This window comes from Dama dama, chromosome 5 (genome assembly GCF_033118175.1).
Source record: "Dama dama isolate Ldn47 chromosome 5, ASM3311817v1, whole genome shotgun sequence".
Classification (NCBI taxonomy): Eukaryota; Metazoa; Chordata; class Mammalia; order Artiodactyla; family Cervidae; genus Dama; species Dama dama.
In genome coordinates this window covers 91,362,083-91,386,831 of record NC_083685.1, presented here as the reverse complement: position 1 = coordinate 91,386,831, position 24,749 = coordinate 91,362,083, and the positions used below count along the sequence as shown (strand labels likewise).

General features: G+C 40.4%; 1 protein-coding gene across 1 annotated transcript in view; it reads right to left on the bottom strand.

Moving 5' to 3' along the window:
* Positions 1 to 24,749, bottom strand: part of EFCAB5 (EF-hand calcium binding domain 5) — a 91,856-nt gene that overhangs the window by 4,732 nt on the left and 62,375 nt on the right. The window contains exons 14-23 of the mRNA XM_061142987.1: positions 23,319 to 23,533; positions 21,113 to 21,269; positions 17,793 to 18,082; positions 15,702 to 15,871; positions 14,734 to 14,962; positions 11,236 to 11,388; positions 9,210 to 9,313; positions 5,355 to 5,608; positions 3,695 to 3,978; positions 3,187 to 3,283 (exon numbers count right to left, since the gene is read on the bottom strand). Of these exons, the coding sequence (XP_060998970.1) occupies positions 3,187 to 3,283; positions 3,695 to 3,978; positions 5,355 to 5,608; positions 9,210 to 9,313; positions 11,236 to 11,388; positions 14,734 to 14,962; positions 15,702 to 15,871; positions 17,793 to 18,082; positions 21,113 to 21,269; positions 23,319 to 23,533 (1,953 nt within the window). The remainder of the gene's footprint in view (positions 1 to 3,186; positions 3,284 to 3,694; positions 3,979 to 5,354; positions 5,609 to 9,209; positions 9,314 to 11,235; positions 11,389 to 14,733; positions 14,963 to 15,701; positions 15,872 to 17,792; positions 18,083 to 21,112; positions 21,270 to 23,318; positions 23,534 to 24,749) is intronic.

Genomic DNA, 24,749 nt, shown 5'->3' with positions numbered 1-24,749 from the left:
GTTTTTGTGTAGGTAGGAGAATTCTTATTTTCCATGACAATCAGGGACTTAATATGTCATTAATTTACTGTGGTCCTGAAGGTAGTGCAGAGTGCTGCTTCTAGTTTATTGGGTAAGAGTTCGTGTTAAATGAGGAGGTAAAACCAAATTTTTTCCTGAGTTATCAAACCTTGGGTAGAAGTTTGTTCCAGGCCAAACTGAGTTCTTGCAAATATATTAGTCTTATTCCAGTTGAAGCATAATTTCTATACAGTATCACATTGTATTGACTTTTTTTCATGATGTAGTTGTAAATCAAACTATGTATGAACTGAAACAAATGCAATTCATCTTTACAAAAATTCATACTTCTGTACAGTGGCTTCCAAACTCTTTGACTATGTACCTCTGTAAGTTAACAAATGTAAAAGGTTGAGAGAATGTCTCAGAAAGTGAAACAAAGAAGATAGAAAAGAGGAGAGAAACTATAGGGATTTTGGAGGCTGAGTCTAGGATTTCCCATGTCTGAATAATAGGAGTTCCAAAGAAGGAACACAGAAAAGGGACGGCAGGGCCTCCTCTAACCCCTAGGTCATTTTTGTGTGAATGGATGAATGCACACTCTGAGCACACAGCTTGGTGAACAGAAAAAAGTGTGTGAAGAAGGAGATGCCCCTCTTCCAAGCAGAGATAACTGTAAGCTGAAGCACACAGTTTCATGAATGGAACCCTAGTTAGATCTCAGCGCCCCACCCCCTCAGCAGGGTACATCTGTGCAGTACACAAACTGCACAGAAACCTTAATGTCAGGGAGGAAATCATTAGGATGTAGGGACCTGCGTTTCACAACTGAAAAGGCCCAAGGAGTGTTCAGATCAATGGACGAAAATAGACCTGCATGGATAAGAAAGTGTGGTATATATACACAATGGAATATTACTGAGCTATAATAAAGAACTCATTGTGGTCCGTTCTAATGAGGTGGATGAAACTGGAGCCTATTATAGGAGTGAATAAGTCAGAAAGAGAAACCCCAATACAGTGTATTAACGCATATGTATGGAATTTGGAAAGATGGTAACAACGATCCTATATGCCAGACAGTAAAAGAAACACAGATGTAAAGAACAGGCTTTTGGACTATGTGGGAGAAGGCAAGGGTGGGCTGACTTGAGAGAAGAGCATTGAAACATAGATATTACCATATGTAAAGTAGATGACCAGTGCAAGTTCAATGCGTGAAGCAGGGCATTCAAAGCCAGTGCTCTGGGACAACCCAGAGGGATGGGATGGGGAGGAAGGTTTCAGGATGGGGAGGAGCGGGTTTCAGGATGGGGAGACACATGTGCACCCATGGGTGATTCATGTCGATGCATGGCAAAAACCACCACAATATTGTAAAGAAATTATCCTCCAATTAAAGTAAATATAATAATTTTTTAAAAGATTTTAAATGATTTAAATCATTTTTAAGTTTCACAGTCATGGGAATAAAGCAGTGATTCTATAGCTTCTGGAGAGAAACAAAACAAGTCACATGTGCAGAATCAGAAAGGCTTCAGACTTCAACAACAAGCCTGGAAATTTCCAAATTTCTACTGACAATGGGGCCATTTCCTCAAGAAGTTAGCCAGAGTTCCCATCTGCGAAAGTGTTAGCTGCTCAGTCGTGTCCAGCTCTTTGCAACCCCAGGGACTACACACGGCTCCTCTGTCCATGGAATTCCTAAGGCAAGAATACTGGAGTGGGTTGCACTCCCTTCTCCTGGGGAACCTCCTGATCCAGGGATCGAACCCAGGTGTCCTGAATTGCAGGCAGATTCTTTACCGTCTGAGCCACCAGGGAAGCCCCCTGTTTTCCTTAAACGACCGCTTAAAAGCAGCAAGAACTGTAACACCTGGGAATGCAGAGGTGCCTGTGAATCAGGGACCAGCCACGAGGCTACACAGAAGCCATTCTGGATAGGAATTCTAATCTTCACTCATACTACTCTTGGTCCACATTAACTCATGTTAACTGTTATATGAACCTCGTGTCTAGCATTCCCAAACTTCTGGGAGTATCTCTCCTTCCTAAGCCAGAACATCTCTCTCTCTCATCCACCCACTGCTTCCTGCTTCCACTGTGCTACATGCTTCCGCTGCCACAGACAACCTGAGGAGTGTGGGCTGTCTTCCTCTGGGTGGCCTTTTCCTATCTCTTGTCCTAGGAATCTGGTTCTGAGCCTCTCTTGTCTACTATATATGTCCCAGAAGTCCAGAAACCCTTTGTCTGGAGGGTCCAAAGAGAATGGGGGAGAGGGAGACAAGGCTTAGTGAGGGATTTCTACAGAGCCATTTCCCCAGTCAATGATTAGTTTTAAATCTTTTTTATTTTTTTTTAGAAAGAATAAGTTCATTGTTTACTGTTCCATTAACATAAACAGCCTCAGGTGTCTGGTGGGATAACACACTTACATGGAGGAATGTGTACTTGTGCATGTATATTTATGGCATGTGAGATCTTAGTTCCCTGACCAGTGATGAAACCCACGCCCCCTGCATTGGGAGAGCAGAGTCTTAACCACCTGCTGATGCTCCTCCTTCCAAAAAGTCTATATTACTAGTCTGTAAAGACTCATGCTCTATTGTTTTATTTGGTTCTTCATGGAAATGAAAGATCACAGCTTCCTTTTTGCTTAACAAACTTAGCTTCTAGCCTTACTGCAGCCCCCGTTTGCTTTTTTTTAAAAAGAATTTTGAATATGGAGTCAGTAAGTGGGAGATAGAGGTACTTCTGAATTCTCATGTGCATGGCACAGACAGTCACTATGGGGATTGCAATAGATTATAGACAATGTCCTTCCTTTTAGAAGACTATAATCAGAACCTTTTTCCCCTAAAAATTGAATTTTGGGGGCTTTGGGGCTTCCAGGTGGCTCAGTGATAAAGAATCTGCATGCCAATGCAGGAACTGTGGGTTCGATCCCTGAGTTGGAAAGATCCCATGGAGTAGGAAATGGCAATCCACTCCAGTGTTCTTGCCTGGAAAATTCCATTAACAGAGGAACCTGGCGAGCTACAGCCCATGGGGTTGCAAATAGTCTCACATGACTAAGCACACATGCACTGCACCCTGAGCCACTTTATTCTAATAAAAATCTCTGGGTTGCAACTGTATTTTGTTGCTGTTGGTATAGATTTAGACTATAATTAAGTGGAAATTTACCTTCAACGTATTCAACAATGAGCTCTAAATTAACTTCCAGTTCCATAGCAGTTGGATCAAAGTCACAAATATTTTCGACTAACTGTTGGTTTACATACTGTAAACAAAGAACAAAAATCGTGCAATCATTAAGTGGAAGTAGAGTGCCTGATTCCTCAGTTTACAGAGTTCCATGTATACACACTTTGAAACAGGCAAAATCAATCTATGGTGTTAGACATCAGGATTCTGGTTACCCTTGGGACGTGAGAGAGAGAGAGAGAGAGAGAGAGAGTGTGTGTGTATGTGTGTGTGTGTATGAGGCTGGTGATGGGGGAGGGTAAAAAGGAAGGCTTTGGGGATGCCACTCATGTTCTGTTTCTTGTTCTAGGTGCCTCTTACATTCATTGTGTAAAAATTCTTGCCTTTGTGTATCAAGGATTTGTGCAATTAAGATTTGTATATCTAAACTTATTCTTCAATAAAGAGTTATTGTTATTGTTGTTTTTTTTTTTTTAATGAAACTTACCAGTTTACAGCGATCCCAACTTTCTAAGTCACTTGATTGCAATTTTGGATTAAAGAACACAATAATTGCTTTCAGGATGTCTTGTACTAATTTTATGTTGGCTTTCAGATCCTGGGACTGGCTGTCTGATGGGGCTTCGTCCTCTGCCAGAGGGTCATAATCATATAGTAACAGTGACACAAAGTCTGAGGATGTGAGTAGCCCGAGGCACTCCTGTAGCTCCCGTAGCATGACTCTGAAGAAGAGAATGCCTGCCCGCTGGACTTCTCCCACATTTTCAATCTCTAGAACAACAGAAAAACATCCCACATGGCTGTTCAGAACACATATTACTTTTTCACGGGATTCTGAACGTAATATAGCAAACCTTTGTTTTCTTTTTAGGAAAAAAAGACTATATCCTATAGCGTTAAACAATTTTAGTTTCTCTAGTCATGAAATCAAAAGGCAAAAATGGAATCACACCTGTGGGGTTCACAGGCAGAGGCTCTGAGAGAAGGTGAAACCTTTATTTGGAGCTGGACCTTGGTTTGAAACTTACTTTCACCCTTATTAGTTCAGTTGTCTCTCTTAGCCTCCTTTTCATTTTCTGTGAGAAGAGTTGATCCCTACTTTCCCATTGAGCTGTGGAAATTAACAGGATATGGTATATGGAAAATTTGTCCCAGGTCTTACACATAGTGGATGCTCAAAAGATATGAATTTTCCTTTCTTTTTCCTTTTTATCCCACACTGTGTAATGGCTAGAAGTGTTTCAGCTTTATCCAACAGTGTTACTCTACTAATTCTATTTATTCCAATCTTGGTAGTGAAAGGTTTCCATGCTTTCTTCTTCCCTCCCTTCTGCCTACACTGATTTCATGGTAAGAGTAGCTGGGTGGAGGTGGAATTGCAAAAACTGGGGTCTGTTCTTGGCTCTGCAGTAGCTTGCTCTTAGACCTTTACTTTGAGAGGCCTTAGCTCCTTTCTCTGCAAAATGAGATGTTCCTGTGAGTTAATACTGTGAGGGCTCCCCAAGTGGCCCGGTGCTAAAGAATCCACTTGCCTTTCAGGAGCCACAGGTTCCCTGGGTTGGGAAGATCCCCTGGAGGAGGAAATGGCAACCCACTCCAGTGTTCTTGCCAGCATAATTCCATGGACAGAGCAGGTTGGGATCACAAAAGAGTCAGACACAACTGAGCACGCAAGCACACTGTGGTGGAAAGAGCACCCAAACTGGGGAGCAAATCCAGCCTTCACCACTTGTTAACTGTGTGATTTGGTGCAAGCGGTTTCGTTTCTCTGAACTCTACTTCCCTTGACTGTAAAATGAAATAATCACCATTAACCTCCTAGGTTGTGGTAAGGACTAATTGAAATACCATATTTAAAGTGCTTGACACATGATGTGGCATTTAATAAATGCTACTTCTATACTGCCTTTATGAGTCCTTCAGTTCTAAAACCATGACTCTAGGCAAGAAAATGTGATTCCTTACCCTTTGCTCTAACGTATAGGCCAGACTAATCAGTCCAAGATTGCATGAAGGAAATCCTTCCATGTGGAAAGATCTGTATTTTACAACAATTCGTTTTAGAAAATGTATCCTTCATTGTATTGTCTGATTTCCCCTACACTTATTAAATCTATGAATTCAGACAGTTGCCGCATTCACAATACCTAGGATGTAGTTTTTCTTTATTTCTCCAGATAATTCGCCTAGTATTTCACTGCAGGCAAGCTGGATCACCTTCAGCATTTTCTGTAGGTCTTTAAACTCTCGATACAACAACATCTTCCTCTTGCCAATGTTAACATCGAGAACTCCCAAAGCTTCTCCTGTTCTCTCACGAAGTGGAACTACGATGTGGTTTTCTCCACAGACAGAGGCCAAAACAACTTCTGAGCTGTCTGTGCACTTAAAGAGGAAATCTCTGAAACCAAAACCAAATAAACATAAGGAGGGTATAAAATAAAAACCTGTTCACAACATTCCACCCAAACACACTGAATCACCTCCTCTTGTATACTGGAGCCACACCAGCCCTTTTGCTATTTCATCTGCCTGACACATTCCAGCCCTTAAGTTCTCATGGCTCAGCTCCCTCAGCTCCTCACAGAGAAGCCCTCCCTGACCCCTGTGATCTAAAGTAGCTGCACCAGAGTCGGACTCCATTCAGTTCAGTTCAGTCGCTCAGTCATGTCCAATTCTTTGTGACCCCATGGACCGCAGCACACCAGGCTTCCCTGTCCATCACCAACTCCCAGAGTTGACTCAAACTCATGTCCATTGAGTCGATGATGCCATCCAACCATCTCATCCTCTGTCGTCCCCTTCTCTTCCTGCCTTCAATCTTTCCCAGCATCAGGGTTTTTTCAAATGAGTCAGCTCTTCACATCAGGTGGCCAAAGTATTGGAGTTTCAGCCTCAACATCAGTCCTTCCAATGAACACTAAAGACTGATTTCCTTTAGGATGGACTGGTTGGGTCTCCTTGCAGTCCAAGGGACTCTCAAGAGTCTTTTCCAACACCACCGTTCAAAAGCATCAATTCTTCAGTGCTCAACTTTCTTTATAGTCCAACTCTCACCTCCATACATGACCACTGGAAAAACCATAGCCTTGACTAGACGGACCTTTGTTGGCAAAGTAATGTCTCTGCTTTTTAATACCCTGTCTAGGTTGGTCATAGCTTTTCTTCCAAGGAGCAAACGTCTTTTAATTTCATGGCTGCAGTCACTATCTGCAGTGATTTTGGAGCCCTCAAAAATAGTCTGCTACTGTTTCCCCATCTATTTGCCATGAATTGATGGGACCAGATGCCATGATCTTAGTGTTCTGAATGTTGAGCTTTAAGCCAACTTTTCCACTTTCCTCTTTCACTTTTTTTTTTCATTTATTTTTATTAGTTGGAGGCTAATTACCCTCTTTCACTTTAATCAAGAGGCTCTTTAGTCTTCTTCGCTTTCTGCCATAATGGTGGAGTCATCTGCATATCTGAGATTATTGATATTTCTCCTGGCAATCTTGACTCCAGCTTGTGCTTCATCCAGCCCAGCATGTCTCATGATGTACTTTGCATATAAGTTAAATAAGCAGGGTGACAATAGACAGCCTTGACGTACCCCTTTTCCTGTTTGGAACCAGTCTGTTGTTCCATGTCCATCCACTTTGCCTTATTTTTAAATTTTTATTTATTTGGCTGTGCCGGGTTTTAGTTGCAGCATGCAGGATCTAGTTCCCTGACCAGGGAACGAACCTGGGCCCCCTGCATTGAGAGTGCTGAGTCTTAGCCACTGGATCTCCAAGGAATTCCAATTCTGCCTTACTGTCTTTACTATAGACTTGTCCTTCACTGAGGGTATTCATTTTCTGTTTACATATTGTCCAATAAGTCTTGGTTGAATGCCCAAAGAAGGATGAATGTTAGGTCAGGTTCACTAGAAGCAGAGCCTGAGAAAGGGATGCTCTGTGCGAATTAGTCACTGAGGGAGTGCTTTCGGGAGAAACCTGTGAAGGTCTGAGGCAAACAGGCAAACAGGATGGTGAAGTGGGAGATGCTAAGGGATTTCCTTGGTGGTCCAGTGGCTAAGACTGCACTCCCAATGCAGGGGGCCTGGTTCAAGCCCCCGTCACAGAACTAGATCCTGCCTGACAGTGACTAAGAGTTTGCATGCCACAACTAAGACCAGGTGCAGCCAAATAAATGAATATTTTTTAAAGTGTGATTTCAGGTGAAGTTAATCCTCAGCCTGATCCCAAAAGGAGCTTTGGAAGGCAAATTGCACCCACACTCTGCCCCACCTTGAAGCAGGGGAGAGGTCTTTTGTCATTCATTAGAGCTCTAAGCAGAAACAGATACATCTTGACTTAACAGTTGAGTTACCACTGACTATCTGTGAGTCACTACAGAATGCTAAGAATAGCCAGCTGTCTCCCACCATTAGTAGCTAAAAATACAGACTCATGGATGTAGAAATGAGTCAAGTAGAGTTCCCCACGGACCATAACATAGTTCGTGTCTTCTATAAATATTACTCATTAAGAGGCTGCCCAGAATCGGGTGGAGAGGGAGGTGGGAGGGGGGATCGGGATTGGGAATACATGTAAATCCATTCCATGGCTGATTCATATCAATGTATGACAAAACCCACTGGAAAAAAAAAAAAAAAGAGGCTGCCCAGAAGGCTCAATGGTAAAGAATCTGGCTGCCAATACAGGAGATGCAGACAAGCTTTCGAACCCTAGATTGGAAAGATCACCTGGAGAAGGGAATGGCTACCCACTCCAATATTCTTGCCAGGAGAATCCCATAGAGAGAGTAGCCTGGTAGGCTAGAGTCCATAGGGCCGCAAAACAGCACCTATTTCAGTGAGGGACCTGAGGTTTTCATAGAAATGTAGCAGCTCCTTCTTTCCCTTGGGAAGTATAAACACCTCCTTTTATCTCTTTCCCCCTCCCCCCATCTACATGATATTGAGATGTCATTCCTTTTAGGTATCTGTAAAAACGCTGGTGCTTAGCACAGCCTCAGAAAAAAACACATTTAGGGAATTTCCTAGTGATTCAGTGGCTAGGACTCTGCTTCCACTGCAAGGGGCATGGGTTCAATCTCTGATTGGGAAACTAAGATCCTTCATGCTGTGGGTATGGCCAAAAAAGCACATTTATAGTTCATAACACCAATCCTGTCATGATAGAAAGGTTATGCCCTTGTTTTGCTGTTCCTACCCCTTGCTGCAGCTGAGCCATGTCTTCATGATAGCCATAGTAGTGAGGCATCATGCTAAGCTTCCTTGGTCAACAGAGTTCCTCAAAAGGCACCTGCTCTAAGTTATAAACAGGAATCCAAGGTTGTAAGTCTGGGTGTTAGAAGGACTCTTGTAAAACTCTTAACCAGCACAAGGAATAACTATATGGAAAGGAGCTTAAAACTGAGTGAACATTCTGATATGAGGCCAAACTGAAATTGAATTAACATAGGTACTTAAATGTCAAATTGCCTACTAGCCTGAGATAAGTTACTACCCATTCAACTATGCTGACCCTCTAAGAAGCAGTGTATTCTAGTTAAGCAGGTGTAGTCTAGTTAAGATCTGTTTTTGCAGTAGTTTAATAGCGTTCTTTGCATTTCACACATGAGAGGCATTTAAGGTCATCTAGAACTGGGTACTTATTAAAGGCAACATTCTCTGCCTCCTCCCCATCTTTGCCCCAGCCTGTCTTCTTTAAGTTCAAAAAAAAAAAAAGTCCACAGGCTAGCTAACATTAAGAGGATGAGCTCTGATTAGTGATGTGGGTATATCTTTCATAACCATGGTGGGTTTTTGTTAATTCCATGTTAATAAGAAAATTATAAAAAATAAAACACTAAATTGAAATCTGTTTTAAAAAGAACTTAAGGGGGAAAGGACCCAGGCAGACAAAGGTCTGCAGTAATTTTCCTTTAAAGCCCAATCAGAATGAGAGCCATTATATTCATAAGAAACAGAAGCTGGCAGTCAAACAGAACAGGCGGTGAGGTATGTCCCATACCTGAAGATGCATGTCTTCCTAAAGACGACAGGGGGATTCTTGTGGATTTCTGTTAGACCCTGCAGCCCTGTGACCATCATATTTCGTAAAACATAGTCTGAATCCTTGAAAAGAGGTAGAAATTTCATTACAGAGAGGAGCGATTAAACTTCATGCACTCGTTGAGACTTTTGGGGACAAATAAATAGAAAAAAATTAGAAAAGCTTAGGCAATATAAAATGTTTTTCAAGTTATAGGTCAAGATCAATATAATTTTGAGCCACAATGATGCCAAACACTTGGAAGGCTTCTAGGTTTGGGCCTCAGAAATTTTTTTCCCTAGACTAATTCATCCTATTGGTCATCCCAACCAGTCTCATGGCTTATGTTTTGTTTTGGGTTGTTTTGGTAAAATATACACAGCATAATATTATTATTTTTGCCATTCATAAGAGTGCAATTCAGTGGCATTAAAGACATTCACAATGTTGTGTAACCGGTCAAATGGTTTTCAATATAATTTACTTACCAGCCTGGATTTCCCCCAAACACTAAGCTCATATATCCAACTGCCTATTCAATATCTCCACTTAGATATCTAACAGACATTTCAAATTACAGTTTAAAAAATGGTTTTCAATTTAGTAGGTGAGAAATTATCTTTTACTTAAATTTGTATTTCATTATGAGAACAACTGAACATTTTTCCTATGTTTATTGACCATTTGCATGAGGTTTTTTTAAAAATAAAATTGTCTTTTGCTGATTTTTCTTTTGGATTTTCACAATCCCACTAATTTTTATATAACACTGTTATTTTCTGCCAGATATATGGCAATTAATTGTGTTTATAACTTTGATGCAAGAAAGTTTTACATTTTTATGTTATCAATGTATCAACTTCACTTTAATCACTTCAACCTTTGAGACTCAGCCATCCTTCCCCAGATTACGGTTGTAAATTCCCCCCATCCTTCATTTTCTTAGCTATTCTCATGCATTTATTCTTCCTCCATATGAAGATTAAATCATTTAGCCAATTTAAAAAAATATGCTAGAATTTTTCTTGCAATTTTGTTAAACTTGAAAATAACTTTGGTAAAAAATTAGATTTTTTAAAAAGTTATATTTATGGCGAGCTGTTTTTACTCTTAGCCTGAAGGTGGTGATGGTAGTCAGTCACTCAGTCATGTCTGGCTCTTTGCAACCCCGTAGACTGTAGCCCACCAGTCTCCTCTATCCATGGGATTATCCAGGCAAGAATCCTAGAGTGGCTTGCTATTTCCTTCTCCAGGGACTCTTCCTGACCTAGGGATCAAACCAGCTTCTCCTGCTTGACAGGGAGATTCTTTACCACTGAGCCACCTGGGAAGCCCAAAGAGGTAAGGAGAGGAAGAAATTACCAGAACCTGGAGAAGACAGCCAAGTAGAGAGGACCATGTGACTAAAAGTACAGTGGTCTTTTTTCTTTTTAATTCCCAACTTTTATTTTTGGCCTCCCCATTCTCTAAGTATCAAATTACTTTCTTCTTGAATCAAAGACTGTATACTGAATTTGTTTAAAACACAGCTGAGTGGGTAAATATTTTTAACAGTAAATTTGAAATGTGTGTGGTCCAAAGAAGAAGGATAAAGAAAAAGGACAGATTATGATCTCTTATTTCCCATTAACATAAGATTAACATAAGATTTCATATATCGAGGGCATGGAGCCCTCTTCAAGCAGACATTCTGAGCAGGACTATTGTTCAAAAATGTTAAAAAAGAGAATGTATTAGCAGTTTTCATAACCCACAGAGATCACTGGACTTCTTGTCTCTTGAACGGAGACCTGGGGGCCGAGAACTCTTCTTGCCACACCGAGCCCCCCGCATGGCCCTTCATTCTATTCGAACAGTGGCCTTTTGTTGAAGAACACAGCTAACCCAAAGCAACCTAGAGAGGGAGAGCCAAAAGCATAAATACCCCAACCTCACTCTCCTTCTGCCTGCCAGTCTCTTACTGGTGCCTTTCACTGGACAAACCCAAGCCAACTTCAGAAGCTACCTTCTCTGAGTTGGGCTCAACAAAGTATGTAGAGATGGCAGTGATGCTGGGTGTGATGTTGTAGAGCCAGCCGATGCCAGTGATCACAATATGAAGGATGTGCTCCCGGCTGTGGACGTAGTGATAGGCAGTACTAAAGACATTGGCAACACCCTGTAGAGAGAGAAATTTAAATTGCCTTTTCTTTTAAAAACAGCGAAATAATTAGTAATGCATCAATTGAATTATCTTTTTTTAAATTTTATTTTTGCTTCTTTGGTGGCATCAAATCTTAATAGTTGCGCACATGGGCTCTTCATTGTGGTGTGTGGTCTTATTTGCCCTCTGGCATGTGTGATCTTAGTTCCCTGACCAGGGATCAAACCTGCATCCCCTGCCTTGGAAGGCAGATTCTTAACCACTGTACCATTCGAGAGAGTCCCCTGAATTATCTTTTTAATTAATGATCATCTGTTGTTACTGTTGTTGTTGTTTAATTGCTCAGTTGTGTCCGACTCTGTAACACCATGGGCTGTAGCCCACCAGACTCCTCTGTCCATGGGATTTTCCAGGCAAGAATACTGGAGTGGGATGCCATTTCCTCCTCCAGGAGATCTTCCAGACCCATTGATCAAACCTACAACTCCTGTATTGGCAGGCAGATTGTCTATCACTGAGCCACCAGGGAAGCCCGATAATCATCTACTTCCGAAAAATTATTCATTGGTTCTCAAAAGGCATTGCAAAAGTGTTCTCAAAAGTGTTCTCACAGGTTCCACTATGAAAAAATGAGACCAAAAGAGTAAACAGAGGTCTACCGGAAAATCCGTCTAACTTATTGTGTTTCCTGATAATCACCCAGTGAAATCAGTGGTATATACTACCAGAAAGCAGTCTCATAAGAACAAGGTAAACTTTGAAATGAGGGAAAAAAAAAAGTTTAAAAGCCAAGAACCAACACCAGTCTTGGACAGATGGGTAAGAACTGCCCCAATCTGATGCAAGATTAATGTCTGCGTGTTTACGTGGCTACTGTCATCAGATCAGCTGTGCAGGTATGCTGGGTTCCCAGGCCTGCAGTATCCTAGATTACACGGTTTTCTTTGACATATAAAGAGAGCCTGTTCCACAGAGAAAGGATCGGAAACCCTTAGAACCCATCTGTGGTCTTGTTGTCAAGAAACCCTAGGATGGGACTTCCCTGGTGGTCCAGTGGTTGAGACTTCACCTTCCAACGCAGAGGGTATGGGGTCAATCCTCATTGAGGAGCAAATATTTCACATGCCTCTTGGCCAAGGAACCAAAGCATAGGAAGCAGTGTTATAGCACATTGAATAAAGACTTTAAAAAATGGTCACATCAAGGAAAACTCTAGGAGGAACCACAAATTCTTCAAAAATATCTGCATTTTATACTGTGACCCAAGGCATCTAAGGGTAACTCAAAAGCCTTTACCTCCAAGGGCTAGGAGGTCCATTTAGAATTCACTTTGACATGTTCTCTAAAAAGACCATATATAGTTTACCTAATGATAATTTGGAGTATAGTTCACCATACTCTTCCACTTTGGATCTTAATATCTTCACATCATCCTTATGTCAGAAGAGAATGAAACTTATTATTAAAAAGATGTCCAGGGGAAAAGATTCTACCACTTCCTCAGTTGTACATCCAGTAAATGAGAGGGAGAAAAATTTAAATAATGGTAAATAAACATCAAGAGCATCCAGGGGAACAAATGATTGCAACTTCCTGATTGCTGCTACATCCCAGTCCAATGCCTCCATAGGGTTTTCAATCTTCCTTCACTGAAATTTTTATCCATAAAATTAAATTAAAAAATTTTTTTTTCTTTTTGGCTGCACTGTGTGGCATGTGGGATTTTAGTTCCCCATCCAGGGACTAAACCCATGCTCCCTGCTATGGAAGTGTGGAGTCTTAACCACTGGACCACCAAGAAAGTCCTAAAATTAAATTTAAATGCTTGTACAAATTGTCTAGTTATTTTATAATCTTAAAAGTGCTTTCCAGGGACTTCCCTAATGGTCCAGGGGCTAAGACTGTGCACTCCCCATGCACGGGGCCTGGGTTTGATCTTTGGTCAGGGAACTAGATCCCATGTGCCACAACTAAAGATCCTACATGCTGCAACTAAGACCTGGCACAGCCAAATAAATAATAAAATAAATAAATATATATATTTTTTAAAGTGCCTTTCCTTTTTTTAGTTTCTTTTGCTTAATTTTATTTTCATTTAGCAGATAGTGTAAGATACTTAAACACCATCTTCAAACAAGGGACCTAATTTCAAAAACCTATTTTATTTATTTAGTTAGTTATCTTAATACTTATTCATTTATTTGACTGCCTAGGGTCTTAGTTGCTGCCCAAGGGATCTTCATTGATGTCATGCAGGATCTTTGGTTGTGGCCTGTGGCTCCCAGGCTTAGTTGTGCCTCAGCAAGTGGTATCTTAGTTCCCCAACCAGATATCAAACCCATGACCCCTGCATTGGCAGGCAGATTCTTTACCACTGGACCACCAGGGAAGTCCCCCTCGAACCTATTTTAATATTTGTGGATTCCTGGGTGACTCAGTGGTAAAGAATCCTCCTGCCAATGCAGGAGACACAAGCTCAATCCCTGGGTCAGGAAGAGCCTCTGGAGAAAGAAATGGCAACCCACTCCAGTATTATTCTTGCCTGGAAAGCCCATGGACGGAGGAGCCTGGTGGGCTACGTTCCATGGGGTTGCAGAGAGTGGAACACGACTGAGTGACTGGGCAGTCTTGAAATAAAACTCCACTGATAACCCAGAATAAAACCACATGTTAACCTTGATATAAAGATTTTTATTTTTATTTATTTTTGCTGTTGTTCAACAGTAAGCATCATGGACTTTATTTTCTATTAAGTTTCAGCTAATATAATATTTTAAAGAAGAAATACTGGATAATCACCAATTTTACCAAAGAAGCCACAGCATTACAGGTCATGAAAAAGTGCCACTCCCTTTTTGAGATCTAATTTGAAAACATGAATATTTGAGAAACATTTAGGCTTTTCCTTCATTCTTCATCCTCAAAAATTATAACACTAAAATCAAGAACTATGGTAAGGCATATCATATTTAGCACCATTTGTGTAAAGAGCAAAGGATTTCTAGGTACCACTATAAATAAAACATAAATATGTCTCTTCTAAAAGTTCATTCCTACTTTTTGGGTTTTAGTTAGTAGTCTAATAGTTGGATTTCAGTTCTATAGCAGAAAATGCTGTTCCTACAATCAATACCATGGGACACATATTAACAAGCTTCCCAGACAATCTGAGGCATAGATATGCAACTGCGTCTGAGTCCCTCCATGTGTAATAGGGAACCTCTTCAAAGACTGACACATGTATGATGACACCATTTATATACATAGCTTTACTCTCATCTGGTTTCAGGTTTTACTTTTTCAAAAAGTATAGGAGAGGCTATCCTACCATTGATCTTGAAGAACTTTTCTATGTCGTACCTGATAGAATCTGATCTCATGGGGTAGGAAGATATTAATTTTCTGGGGATCTCTTAGAGTGTCAACAGCCAAGACCCCAAATATCCTCATATATGCGTCCTGAAGGGGCAGAGCCAGGAATGACCCACTATGATCGCTCTTCTTGCGGGAATGGTTCCAGAAGTAGATGTTCCCATGGTGCTGAACTTGGGGGACGTGTATTGGCTTCCCTTCATCCACTACTGTAAAGCTGAGGAACAGGAATATGAGAAAAGGAGAAAGGCACAAAAGAGGGCTTTAGATTAAACCATTCAGGACACTAAATCAATCCATCCATAATCATTAGTATTATATGTCAGAGAAGTGGACTCAGATAAAATTACCAGTTTGGAGAGTCTGACTTGAGAGAAATATTTTTTAAAATAAGCTTAATACAATCTATAGATTCAATGCAATCCCTATCAAGCTACCAAAGGTATTTTTCACAGAACTAGAACAAATAATTTCATAATTTGTATAGAAATACAAAAAACCTCGAATAGCCAAAGTAATCTTGAGAAAGAAGAATGGAACTGGAGGAATCAACCTGCCTGACTTCAGACTCTACTACAAAGCCACACTCATCAAGACAGTATGGTACTGGCACAAAGACAGAAATATAGATCAATGGAACAGAATTGAAAGCCCAGAGATAAATCCACTGAGACATTATTATGGAGACATAATTTACGGAGCAGGTACAAATAATTGAACTGATACTGTGAAGCAAAGTCCCTACATGAAAACCAATGCCCAAGAGCAAGCTCTAGAAAAAATCAGGTGAAATCACCCAAGACTGGAAACCTATCACCTCCTGCTTGAGAAACTTTGGTGACCTGAGGCATTTCTCTCTTGGGCAGCTAAATAGGAAGGATTTCAGGGCTACTTTACTTCACAAAAGGAATTTTTTTAAAAAGAAGGGTGAAACCAATGTCTTTGGAAATTCTTACCTGATCCCCTTCATGTCCCTGTAGAGCACTCTTTTCAGAACAAACGGAGCATCGTCTAAAGTACAAGCTACATTCCTCAATAGAACGTTCCCTCTATCAGGCAGAAGTAGGTTTTCTTCTAAGAGGGAAATGTGAGCACTGATCTTCTTATTTCCATGGGCTTCAGCATCCTGTGGCAAAATGTTTCTGATCATTTATTTGCCAATTGCTATTCTGTTTGGCAATTTGCCAATTGCCAAAGAGCTGTTCTCTTAAGCATGTCTCCCTTTTTTAGCCAATCTGACCCCAATAATTTCATCTCCCTGAGTAAATGATGCAGATATTACCGTGAATAGACAGTGGGGGAAAGGCTGACACCACAGCTGTTTCTGAAACCTGAGTTTTAGTGAGTAGAATAGATTTACTTTATGCCAACCAGACCAGTTCTACTAAAAAAAAAAAAAAATCTGTCAAGTCTACTTATATTTAGAGGTTTAAAACTTGGATCCCTTTGAACCATACTCGTGTTGTATGGGCTTCAATTAGAAGTGCTTATTTTAGAGAGCTCAGGCAAAAAAGATGACTCATATTTCTTGACCATCCACTATGATGTGAATATGGGAAAATGTTCTCAAGAAATTCTTAACATAGTTTGGCTGTGACATTTGACTTACATCATTTCAGGAAAGGATTACTTAGGGCTCCAGATTGCAGACTATATGCAACTACTATTTCTTTTTCTTTTCAGCTGTACTGCACAGCATGTGGGATCCTAGTTCCCTGATCAGGGATCAAACCCATGCCCCTTGGAGTAGAAGCACAGAGTACTAACCAATCGATCTCCAGGGAAGTCCCACAACTACTATGTCTAGTTAAAATAACTAAAAATTCTATGTACCTAAAATATTATAACAATATTATGTGTTAACACATATGCCAAATATGGGTATAAATTGGGAACATGAGAGACACTTTCTCTGATATTTGTCTCCTCTTCCTATAAACTTGGGTTTGTTCTTTGTGCTTTTCTTTTCCCTTCTTGCTTTCCCCTTTTCTACACAGAAAATCAATAGACTAATAAAAATGTAGTGGTAAGATGTCTCTATGGGTATGGCAGATTTCTGAAGCAAGTTGGAACAATAACTCTTTTGCTTTTTGGCTGAGTACCCTGCAGTGGAAATGCAGTGTCTTAATCATTGCACTGCCAGGGAAATTCCAATATCTCTTTTTCTTGATTAGTCTACTGTTCCCGTTCCCATCATTTCCAATTATTGATATATTGGAAAATTAAGCCATTCAGGGGATGATTCCCATAATCATGTGTTGCTATTTAGCTGACATGAATGACATAGTTTCCCTGGATCAGTGGAAGCTGTGACACTTGTAGAAGACAGCCTTGCTGTTCCTGCCTGGGAAAAGCAGTAAGCTGGAAGTGTTTGAGGAAGGCAGCAGAGCTGTGGGTGGTGGTTCATCCAGGTCATGTCTAAGGGACAGGATTCTGCAATAGTCTCAGCTTATTTCTAGGCAGTGCTATGAACTATTGTGTCACGTTGGATTCTACTTTATAATGACTTTATGATTTTAAAAATTCCTTTTATTTTTAATTGGATGGTAATTGCTTTACAATGTTGCATTGGTTTCTGCTGTACAACATCGTAAATCGGCCATAAGTATACACATGTATCCCCTCTGTCTGAAGCCTCCCTCCCACCACCCCCCAAATAGTTCCTTTTAAAACTGACTCCCAAAACAGCGTGCAAGGGAAATATAGCTTAAACTACTTGTACATCTCCTTACTGGTTTTTGTTTTTTTTTTAATGTCAGTTTATTGTCGGTTATAGGTTTCTTTGACTCTTGGCACAAATGAAATTAGGAATTCCAAGACATAATTCTGTTTCTTATACCTTTCCTCTCTGCTTCTACCTTGCCAATCTGCAATCATTCCAGTTGCATCTTTACTAGGTTCGGGGTCATTGTAAAACATTGGAATGAGTGAAATATCTATAACAGAGATTTCTCAAGAGAATTTTGTGTGTTCCTCCTTTGCAACCATTAAACATCATCACCTGGGAGGAAATGTTTTTCTCTTATATGTCATTTTAGAAAGCACACCTGGGTGAGGGCCTTAAAGGTCTCGGTGTACACTGGTTCCAAGGACACACCACTTGTCTCTGCAGCACGCTGGATTTGGTGCAGCCACTTTTGTCTGGCACAGTTCCTCAGACTTTCAACATGGCTCCTTTCTAAAGAGTTCATCAGAAACTCCACAACGCTTTCCAGAACTTCTTCTTCATTGCCCCTGAGTTCAGAGACAACCAATTCTATGTATTTCTGAAACTGCTTGCAAGACAACCTCACTTCGTGCCCAGGGTGTAGCTTTGGAAATTGGACATGCAGTTTAGCTAAAAGACAGAAACATAAAGCCAAAAACTAGTCAAAAGTTCATTCACCTGTGGGGGAAATTTGCATTCTTACAGCAAATCGAAGCCTCTAACAACTGCTTCTCATGGTAAACCGGGTATATCAAAGGCATCTCCAATGGATGTCCAATAGAACATCTTACAGTGACTTCCTATGCTGAACTCAAGATGATTCCTATATCATCTATTTTTTTAAAGTCAATTTATTTATTTTTAGTTGGAGGATAGTTGCTTTACAGTACTGTGTTGGTTTCTGCCATGCAGCAACATGAATCAGCCATAGGTACACACAAGTCCTCTCCCTCTTGGACCTCCCTCCCACCTCCCAGCCCATCACATCCCTCTGGGTTGTCACAGAGCACTGGATCTGAGCTCCCTGCGTCATACAGCAAATTCCCACTGGCTATCTATTTTACATATGGTAATGTATATTGTTTCATTTTAATTCTACCTCTCAGCCAGGAGAAACCTTATAACATCATCCTCAGGTTCCTTAAATTCTAGCATTCATCGTGTCCAACTTCTTTGTTTTACCCATGAGGACACATGGCTCTACAGAAGTTCAGTAACTTGTTCATGGTCATGTGATCACTTCAGTTCAGTTCAGTTCAGTCACTCAGCTGTGTTCGACTCTTTACGACCCCATGAATCACAGCACGCCAGGCCTCCCTGTCCATCACCAACTCCCGGAGTCCACTCAAACCCATGTCCATTGAGTCGATGATGCCATCCAACCAATCTCATCCTCTGTCATCCCTTTCTCCTCCTGCCATCAATCTTTCCCAGCATCAGGGTCTTTTCAAATGAGTCAGCTCTTCGCATCAGGTGGCCAAAGTATTGGAGTTTCAGCTTCAACATCAGTCCTTCCAATGAACACCCAGGACTGATCTCCTTTAGGATGGACTGGTTGGATCTCCTTGCAGTCCAAGGGACTCTCAAGAGTCTTCTTCAACACCACAGTTCAAAAGCATCAATTCTTCGCCGCTCAGCTTTCTTTATAGTCCAACTCTCACATCCATACATGACCACTGGAAAAACCATAGCCTTGACTAGACGGACCTTTGTTGGCAAAGTAATGTCTCTGCTTTTTAATATGCTGTCTAGGTTGGTCATAACTTTCCTTCCAAGGAGTAAGCGTCTTTTAATTTCATGGCTGCAGTCACCATCTGCAGTGATTTTGGAGCCCCCAAAAATAAAGTCAGCCACTGTTTCCACTGTTTCCCCATCTATCTGCCATGAAGTGATGGGACCGGATGCCATGATCTTAGTTTTCTGAATGTTAAGCTTTAAGCCAAGTTTTTCACTCTCTTCTTTCACTTTCATCAAGAGGCTCTTTAGTTCTTCACTTTCTGCCATAAGGGTGGTGTCATCTGCATATCTGAGGTTATTGATATTTCTCCCGGAAATCTTACTTAGTAAATGATAAAATATCAGAACCCAGCTCTCCTGACCGTTGTGTAATATCTTTTCTTCCACGGACCATGGTTCTGTGTTATGAAGTTTTCCCATCTTGAGGGTGGAAACCACCTCATTAGACAGAATTAGTGAAGAACACCTGACAGTTGATCAACCAATACAATGATTTTTGAAAGGGCTGAAGAACTTTACTAACCCTTATCATTTTTTCTCTCATGCACCGTATACTTTAAGAATTTGAAATCTGTTATGCCAAAGTCGTCAGATAAATCCTTAAACCCAATGAAGAGCAAAATCATTTATCTTGGGATCTAAGCAAATGAAGGAGAGAACTTATTATATGAGAATTTTAGTAGCTTTTGATTGAGAAGAATTCATCAGAAGAGGAAAAGTATAGGAGAAGAGAAAGTCATTAAGGAGAATACAAAGTTAAGTAAATTTAGGGGAAACTTGCAAGTCATTCAGACTTGAGAGATGAATCAGGCCTTGTAGAGGCAGAAAGATAAAATGAAAAGGGAAAATAGGCAGGACTGTGAAGTGGGTTTGGATTGTTTTATGGGTATGTGTAGCTAGGTACACAGAAGGAATCTAACTATGTAGAGTTAAGATCTTGGACAAAGCACTCTACAACAGTTTCACTCCTGATTGCTCTGACATTTTCTACATTCCCACCAGCAATGCACAAGGGTTCAAATTTCTTCATATCCTTGCCAACACTGTTTTTTCCATTTTAAAAATTACAGTCAAACTACATAAGCAAAAAAAGCAAAAATAAATTAATGGGGCTATATCAAACTAAAAACCTTCTGCACAGCAAAAGTAACAACAAAATGAAAAGGCCACCTACAGTATGGGAGAAAATATTTGCAAATCATATATCTGATAAGCAGTTAATATCAAAAATATACAGGGAACTCATAGAACTCAATAGCAAGAAAAAAATTGGATTGAAAAATGGGCAGAGGAACTGAACAGACACATTTCCAAGGAAGACATGCAAATGACCAGAGGCACATGAAAAGATGCTCAAACATTATTAATGAGTGCACCAACTTTCATTACAAGAAAAGCTCTAGGATTCTAATATACAGGGTGATGATTATAGTTAACAATACCATATTATATACTTGAAAGTTTCTAAGAGAGTAGATCTTAAATGTTCTTACCACAAAAAAGAAATGTTAATTATGTGAGGTGATGGAGGTATTAACTAAGCTGTGGTAATCATTTCACAATATAAGTGTATCAAATCAACACATCGTACAGCTTAAATTTACGCAATGTTCCATGTCAATGGTATCTCACTAAAGCTGAAAAAAATGATAGCCACACTAGTACATGTGAAGTGTGAAATGCTATCTCATGGCTTTAGAACCACCAATATTTTAACTGTATATATATCATAATAATGAGGAGGAAATGGCAACCCACTTCAGTATTCTTGCCTGGAAAATTCCATGGACAGAGAAGACTGGTGGGCTGAAGTCCATGGGGTCACAAAAAGTCGGACACGACTGAGCACACATGCATATCACAATACTGGGAAACCTGAAGCCACCTTGTTACCATAACTTAAGAAAATTCTTTTGTTTTTACCTTTCTTCATAGATTCTTTTTCCATTCCTTCCTTGTATGTATACAAGAGTTCATCAACTTCCTTCAGATCCAGAAAGCCTGAGCCATCACTGTCCCACTTCTGAAAGAGGGCTTTTAGGAGAAGTTCCCGTTGGATTTGGGAAGCATTTTGTCTAGCCTAGGGCATACACAGAATAACAAAGCACAGAAGATGTATCTGTTTATTATGCTAGCTGGTGAGCTTCCCTGCTGGCTCAGATGGTAAAGAATCTGCCTGCAATTCAGGAGACCAGGGTTCAATCCCTAGGCCAGGAAGCTCCCCTGGAGAAAGTAATGGCTACCCACTCCAGTATTCTTGCCTGGAGAATTCCATGCACAGAGGAGCCTGGTGGACTGCAAAGAGTCAGACATGACTGAGAAACTAACAGACAGACAGACAGACACACACACACGCACATGCTAGCTGTCATCTTTTGCTTATTCCCCACAAAAAGCAGCACTTTTTACAGAAACAGCTTTACTTTGGGACTAAGCAGGATATGAATGGTAAAATGAAACATTTAATTTTAATTCTCTTAATATCATTTTTTATCTCTCAATAAACATTTTCTATGTTTCACCTCTAAGCTAGAAAGCAGGCATTCTCTGCATTGAACTAAAACACATTCATTTAGGAAGGGGACTCACTCCTCGAAAATCTTTGATTCATTCCTCTCCATTCAATTACTAGTTGTTCAGCAATGTGATAAACACATTGGGTGATCTGCCTGGCTTCTTTTTTTCTCTACCACGTGGGATCTAAGTTCCCCGACTCCCCAACCAGGCGTCAAACCCATGCCTCCTGCATTGGGAACATGGAGTCTTAACCACTGAACTGCCAGGGAAGTTCCTGCCTGGCTTTTTTTTTTTAATTTATTTATCTATTTTAATCTTATTTATTTATTTGGCTGTGCTGGGTCTTAGTTGCAGCATGTGGGATCTAGTTTTCCTGACCAGGGAGTGAACTTGGACTCCCTGCATTGGGAGCTCAGAGTCTTAGCCACTGAAGCACCGGGGAAGTCCCTGCCTGGCTTCTTGATGAAATATGTTTTGTAGTGAAGGGCGATGGATGATAGTGTTTCAAACAACAAAAAATGTGTTCAAAAATTCTTTCTTATTTTTAACATTGGTCTGACATTAATTTTATTTACCATTTAGATTTTTTACTAGATTATGTTAACTAGATAGTAACTTATCTAATCAAGGTAGATTTTATTGATAAAAGAAAGTGAATATATACCATTTGGTTAAATGATGGGAACTTCAATTGAGGAGGAAAAAGGAATATCAACTCTAAATTAGATTGAGAAGACTCAAGACTGATAAAGTTACTGAATATGCTTGATGAACCTAATTTATATATCTCATATAACAGTACATAAATTGTTCCTATCAGCAAATGTGTTTGCATATTTCATTCAAGTAGTAATTTCTTAAGAAAGATGAAGCCCACTACCTTGGTGTACCCGAAAATATGTATTCAAGCCACATTCATACCCTTATGTATGTGCATTTGTAAATGTACTCACACATCGGACAGTGTACACATACACACACATCTTTGCACATGCAAATATCTGCTCCTCGGAATCTACTCTTCAAGCTTTGGAGGAGCAGAAACACAGCTATATAAGAAACCATCTCCTGCCATCAGCAATCATGTTCTTATTAGAGGAATGAATTCTCTGGAGTGTGATCTTAGAACATTTGACAATAAAATGAAGTATTTAATAGCCATGCTAATTAAGTACCTAATTAGCATAAGCATTCACAACCAAAATAAGTACTTAAGAAGAGCTAGTCTAGGAGGAACTGAGGTCGATATATTTTTTTAATTTTAATTTTTAATTAGAAGATAATTAATTTACAATACTGCGACGGTTTCTGCCACCCAGATGCAGGTGCTTAGTCGTTCAGTCGTGTCTGACTCTGTGACCTCAGAGTAGCCCACCAGGCTCCTCTGTCCATGGGGACTTTCCAGACAAGAATACTGGAGTGGGTTGCCATGCCCACTTCCAGGGTATCTTCCCAACCCAGGGAGTGAACCCAGGTCTCCCACATTGCAAGCAGGTTCTTTACTGTCTGAGCTACCAGGGAAGCCCATACATCAACATGAATCAGTCATAGGTATACATATCTCTTTATAATAGTGACCTCACTTGTTTTATTGGTAAATGATATTACTCACCTTTTCTAAGCCACTCATTTTCTCTTCTTTGGTTTCAACAAAGCCCTTCTTAAAAAAGGAGGTGAGGGCTTCACTGACACTCAAGGGGGAATCTTCACCAACAAATGTCTCCAGGAGCTGCACAAACTGGAGTAGGTTGAAGGAAACTCCGTTGAAGGCACTCCTACCCTTTGTTTCCTTGTAAGACTGAATGTTTCTGATAATTGAGTGCAGGTCTATCAAGCAAGAAACATACATCAAATGGTGACATGAACAATTTTATCAAAGTTCAGGGAAAATATATGAGTACATATTGTAATGAATATCTACTACCTTTTTTCCTACCAGGAGTCTATGCTGCCTTCATGAGGACAGTACTCCCTTTTTATTTTTAATATATCCTTTATAAAGTTTGGGTTTTGGTTGTGTTCTCATTTTCTCTCTCTCTTTCTCTCTCTTTTTTCTTTTTTGCATGTGGGATCTTAGTTCTCTGACCAGAGATTGAACCCATGCCCCCTGTGTCAGCAGCACAGAGTCTTAACCACTGGACCACCAGGGAAGTCCCTAAATGTATCTTTTATCTATTTATTTATTTATTGGTCTTCATCCTTTTGTCCGCGCCTGGTGGCATGTGGGAACTTAGTTCTCCGAAGAGGGATCGAACCCATGCCCCTTGCATTGGCAGTGTGGAGTCTTAACCACTGGACTGCCAGGGAAGTCCCTCTCCTTTTTTTTTTTTTTAATTTGAGAAAACATCTCTCCCTGATTGTCAGTTTTGATGTATCAGGTGGTACTGAGCCTCACCCACCCTTGCTTCAGGATGGCCATGTGATATAGGTCCAGCTAGTGATTCACATATGACAGCAATGGGATCCACTATAGGCCAATGAGAATTAGCCCCAGGACTTTTGGGGCAACTACTGGGGGAGAATCACTGGTCTTGTACTCTGACTCCTGAACTAGTAGGATATAGGCTTAGAGATGCTCTCATGGAAATCTTTGCCACAATACAGAGAAAACTACCTAAAACTGAAAGTTACAGAGAAGAAGGGCTGAGAGGCAAAGAGATAGTGTCCTGCTGCTATTATTGAGCCCTGGGATTCAGTTGTGCCTGAAGCCAGTTGCAGTCTAGACTGGCTAGTTAAATAAGTCTGTAAATACCACCACTATAACCTCTCCCTCAGGAGGCTTGACTCATATATTTATCTTGAAGCTTGATGTTATAACATGAAGTATATTTCATAGAAGAGCCCGGTGATTTACGATTGATTTATTAACTAATTCAATCATTCATGCCCTGATGCCTTCCATATGAGATCTGATGTAACTTAAAAAGAATCACCCATGCAACTGTCAAAATGGTAGAGCAAAACTGAAATAAAGCAGTAAGATCAGGAGAAGAGGAACATGAAGTAGCAGGCAACAGGAGCTTAACCAATGCCATACAATTTC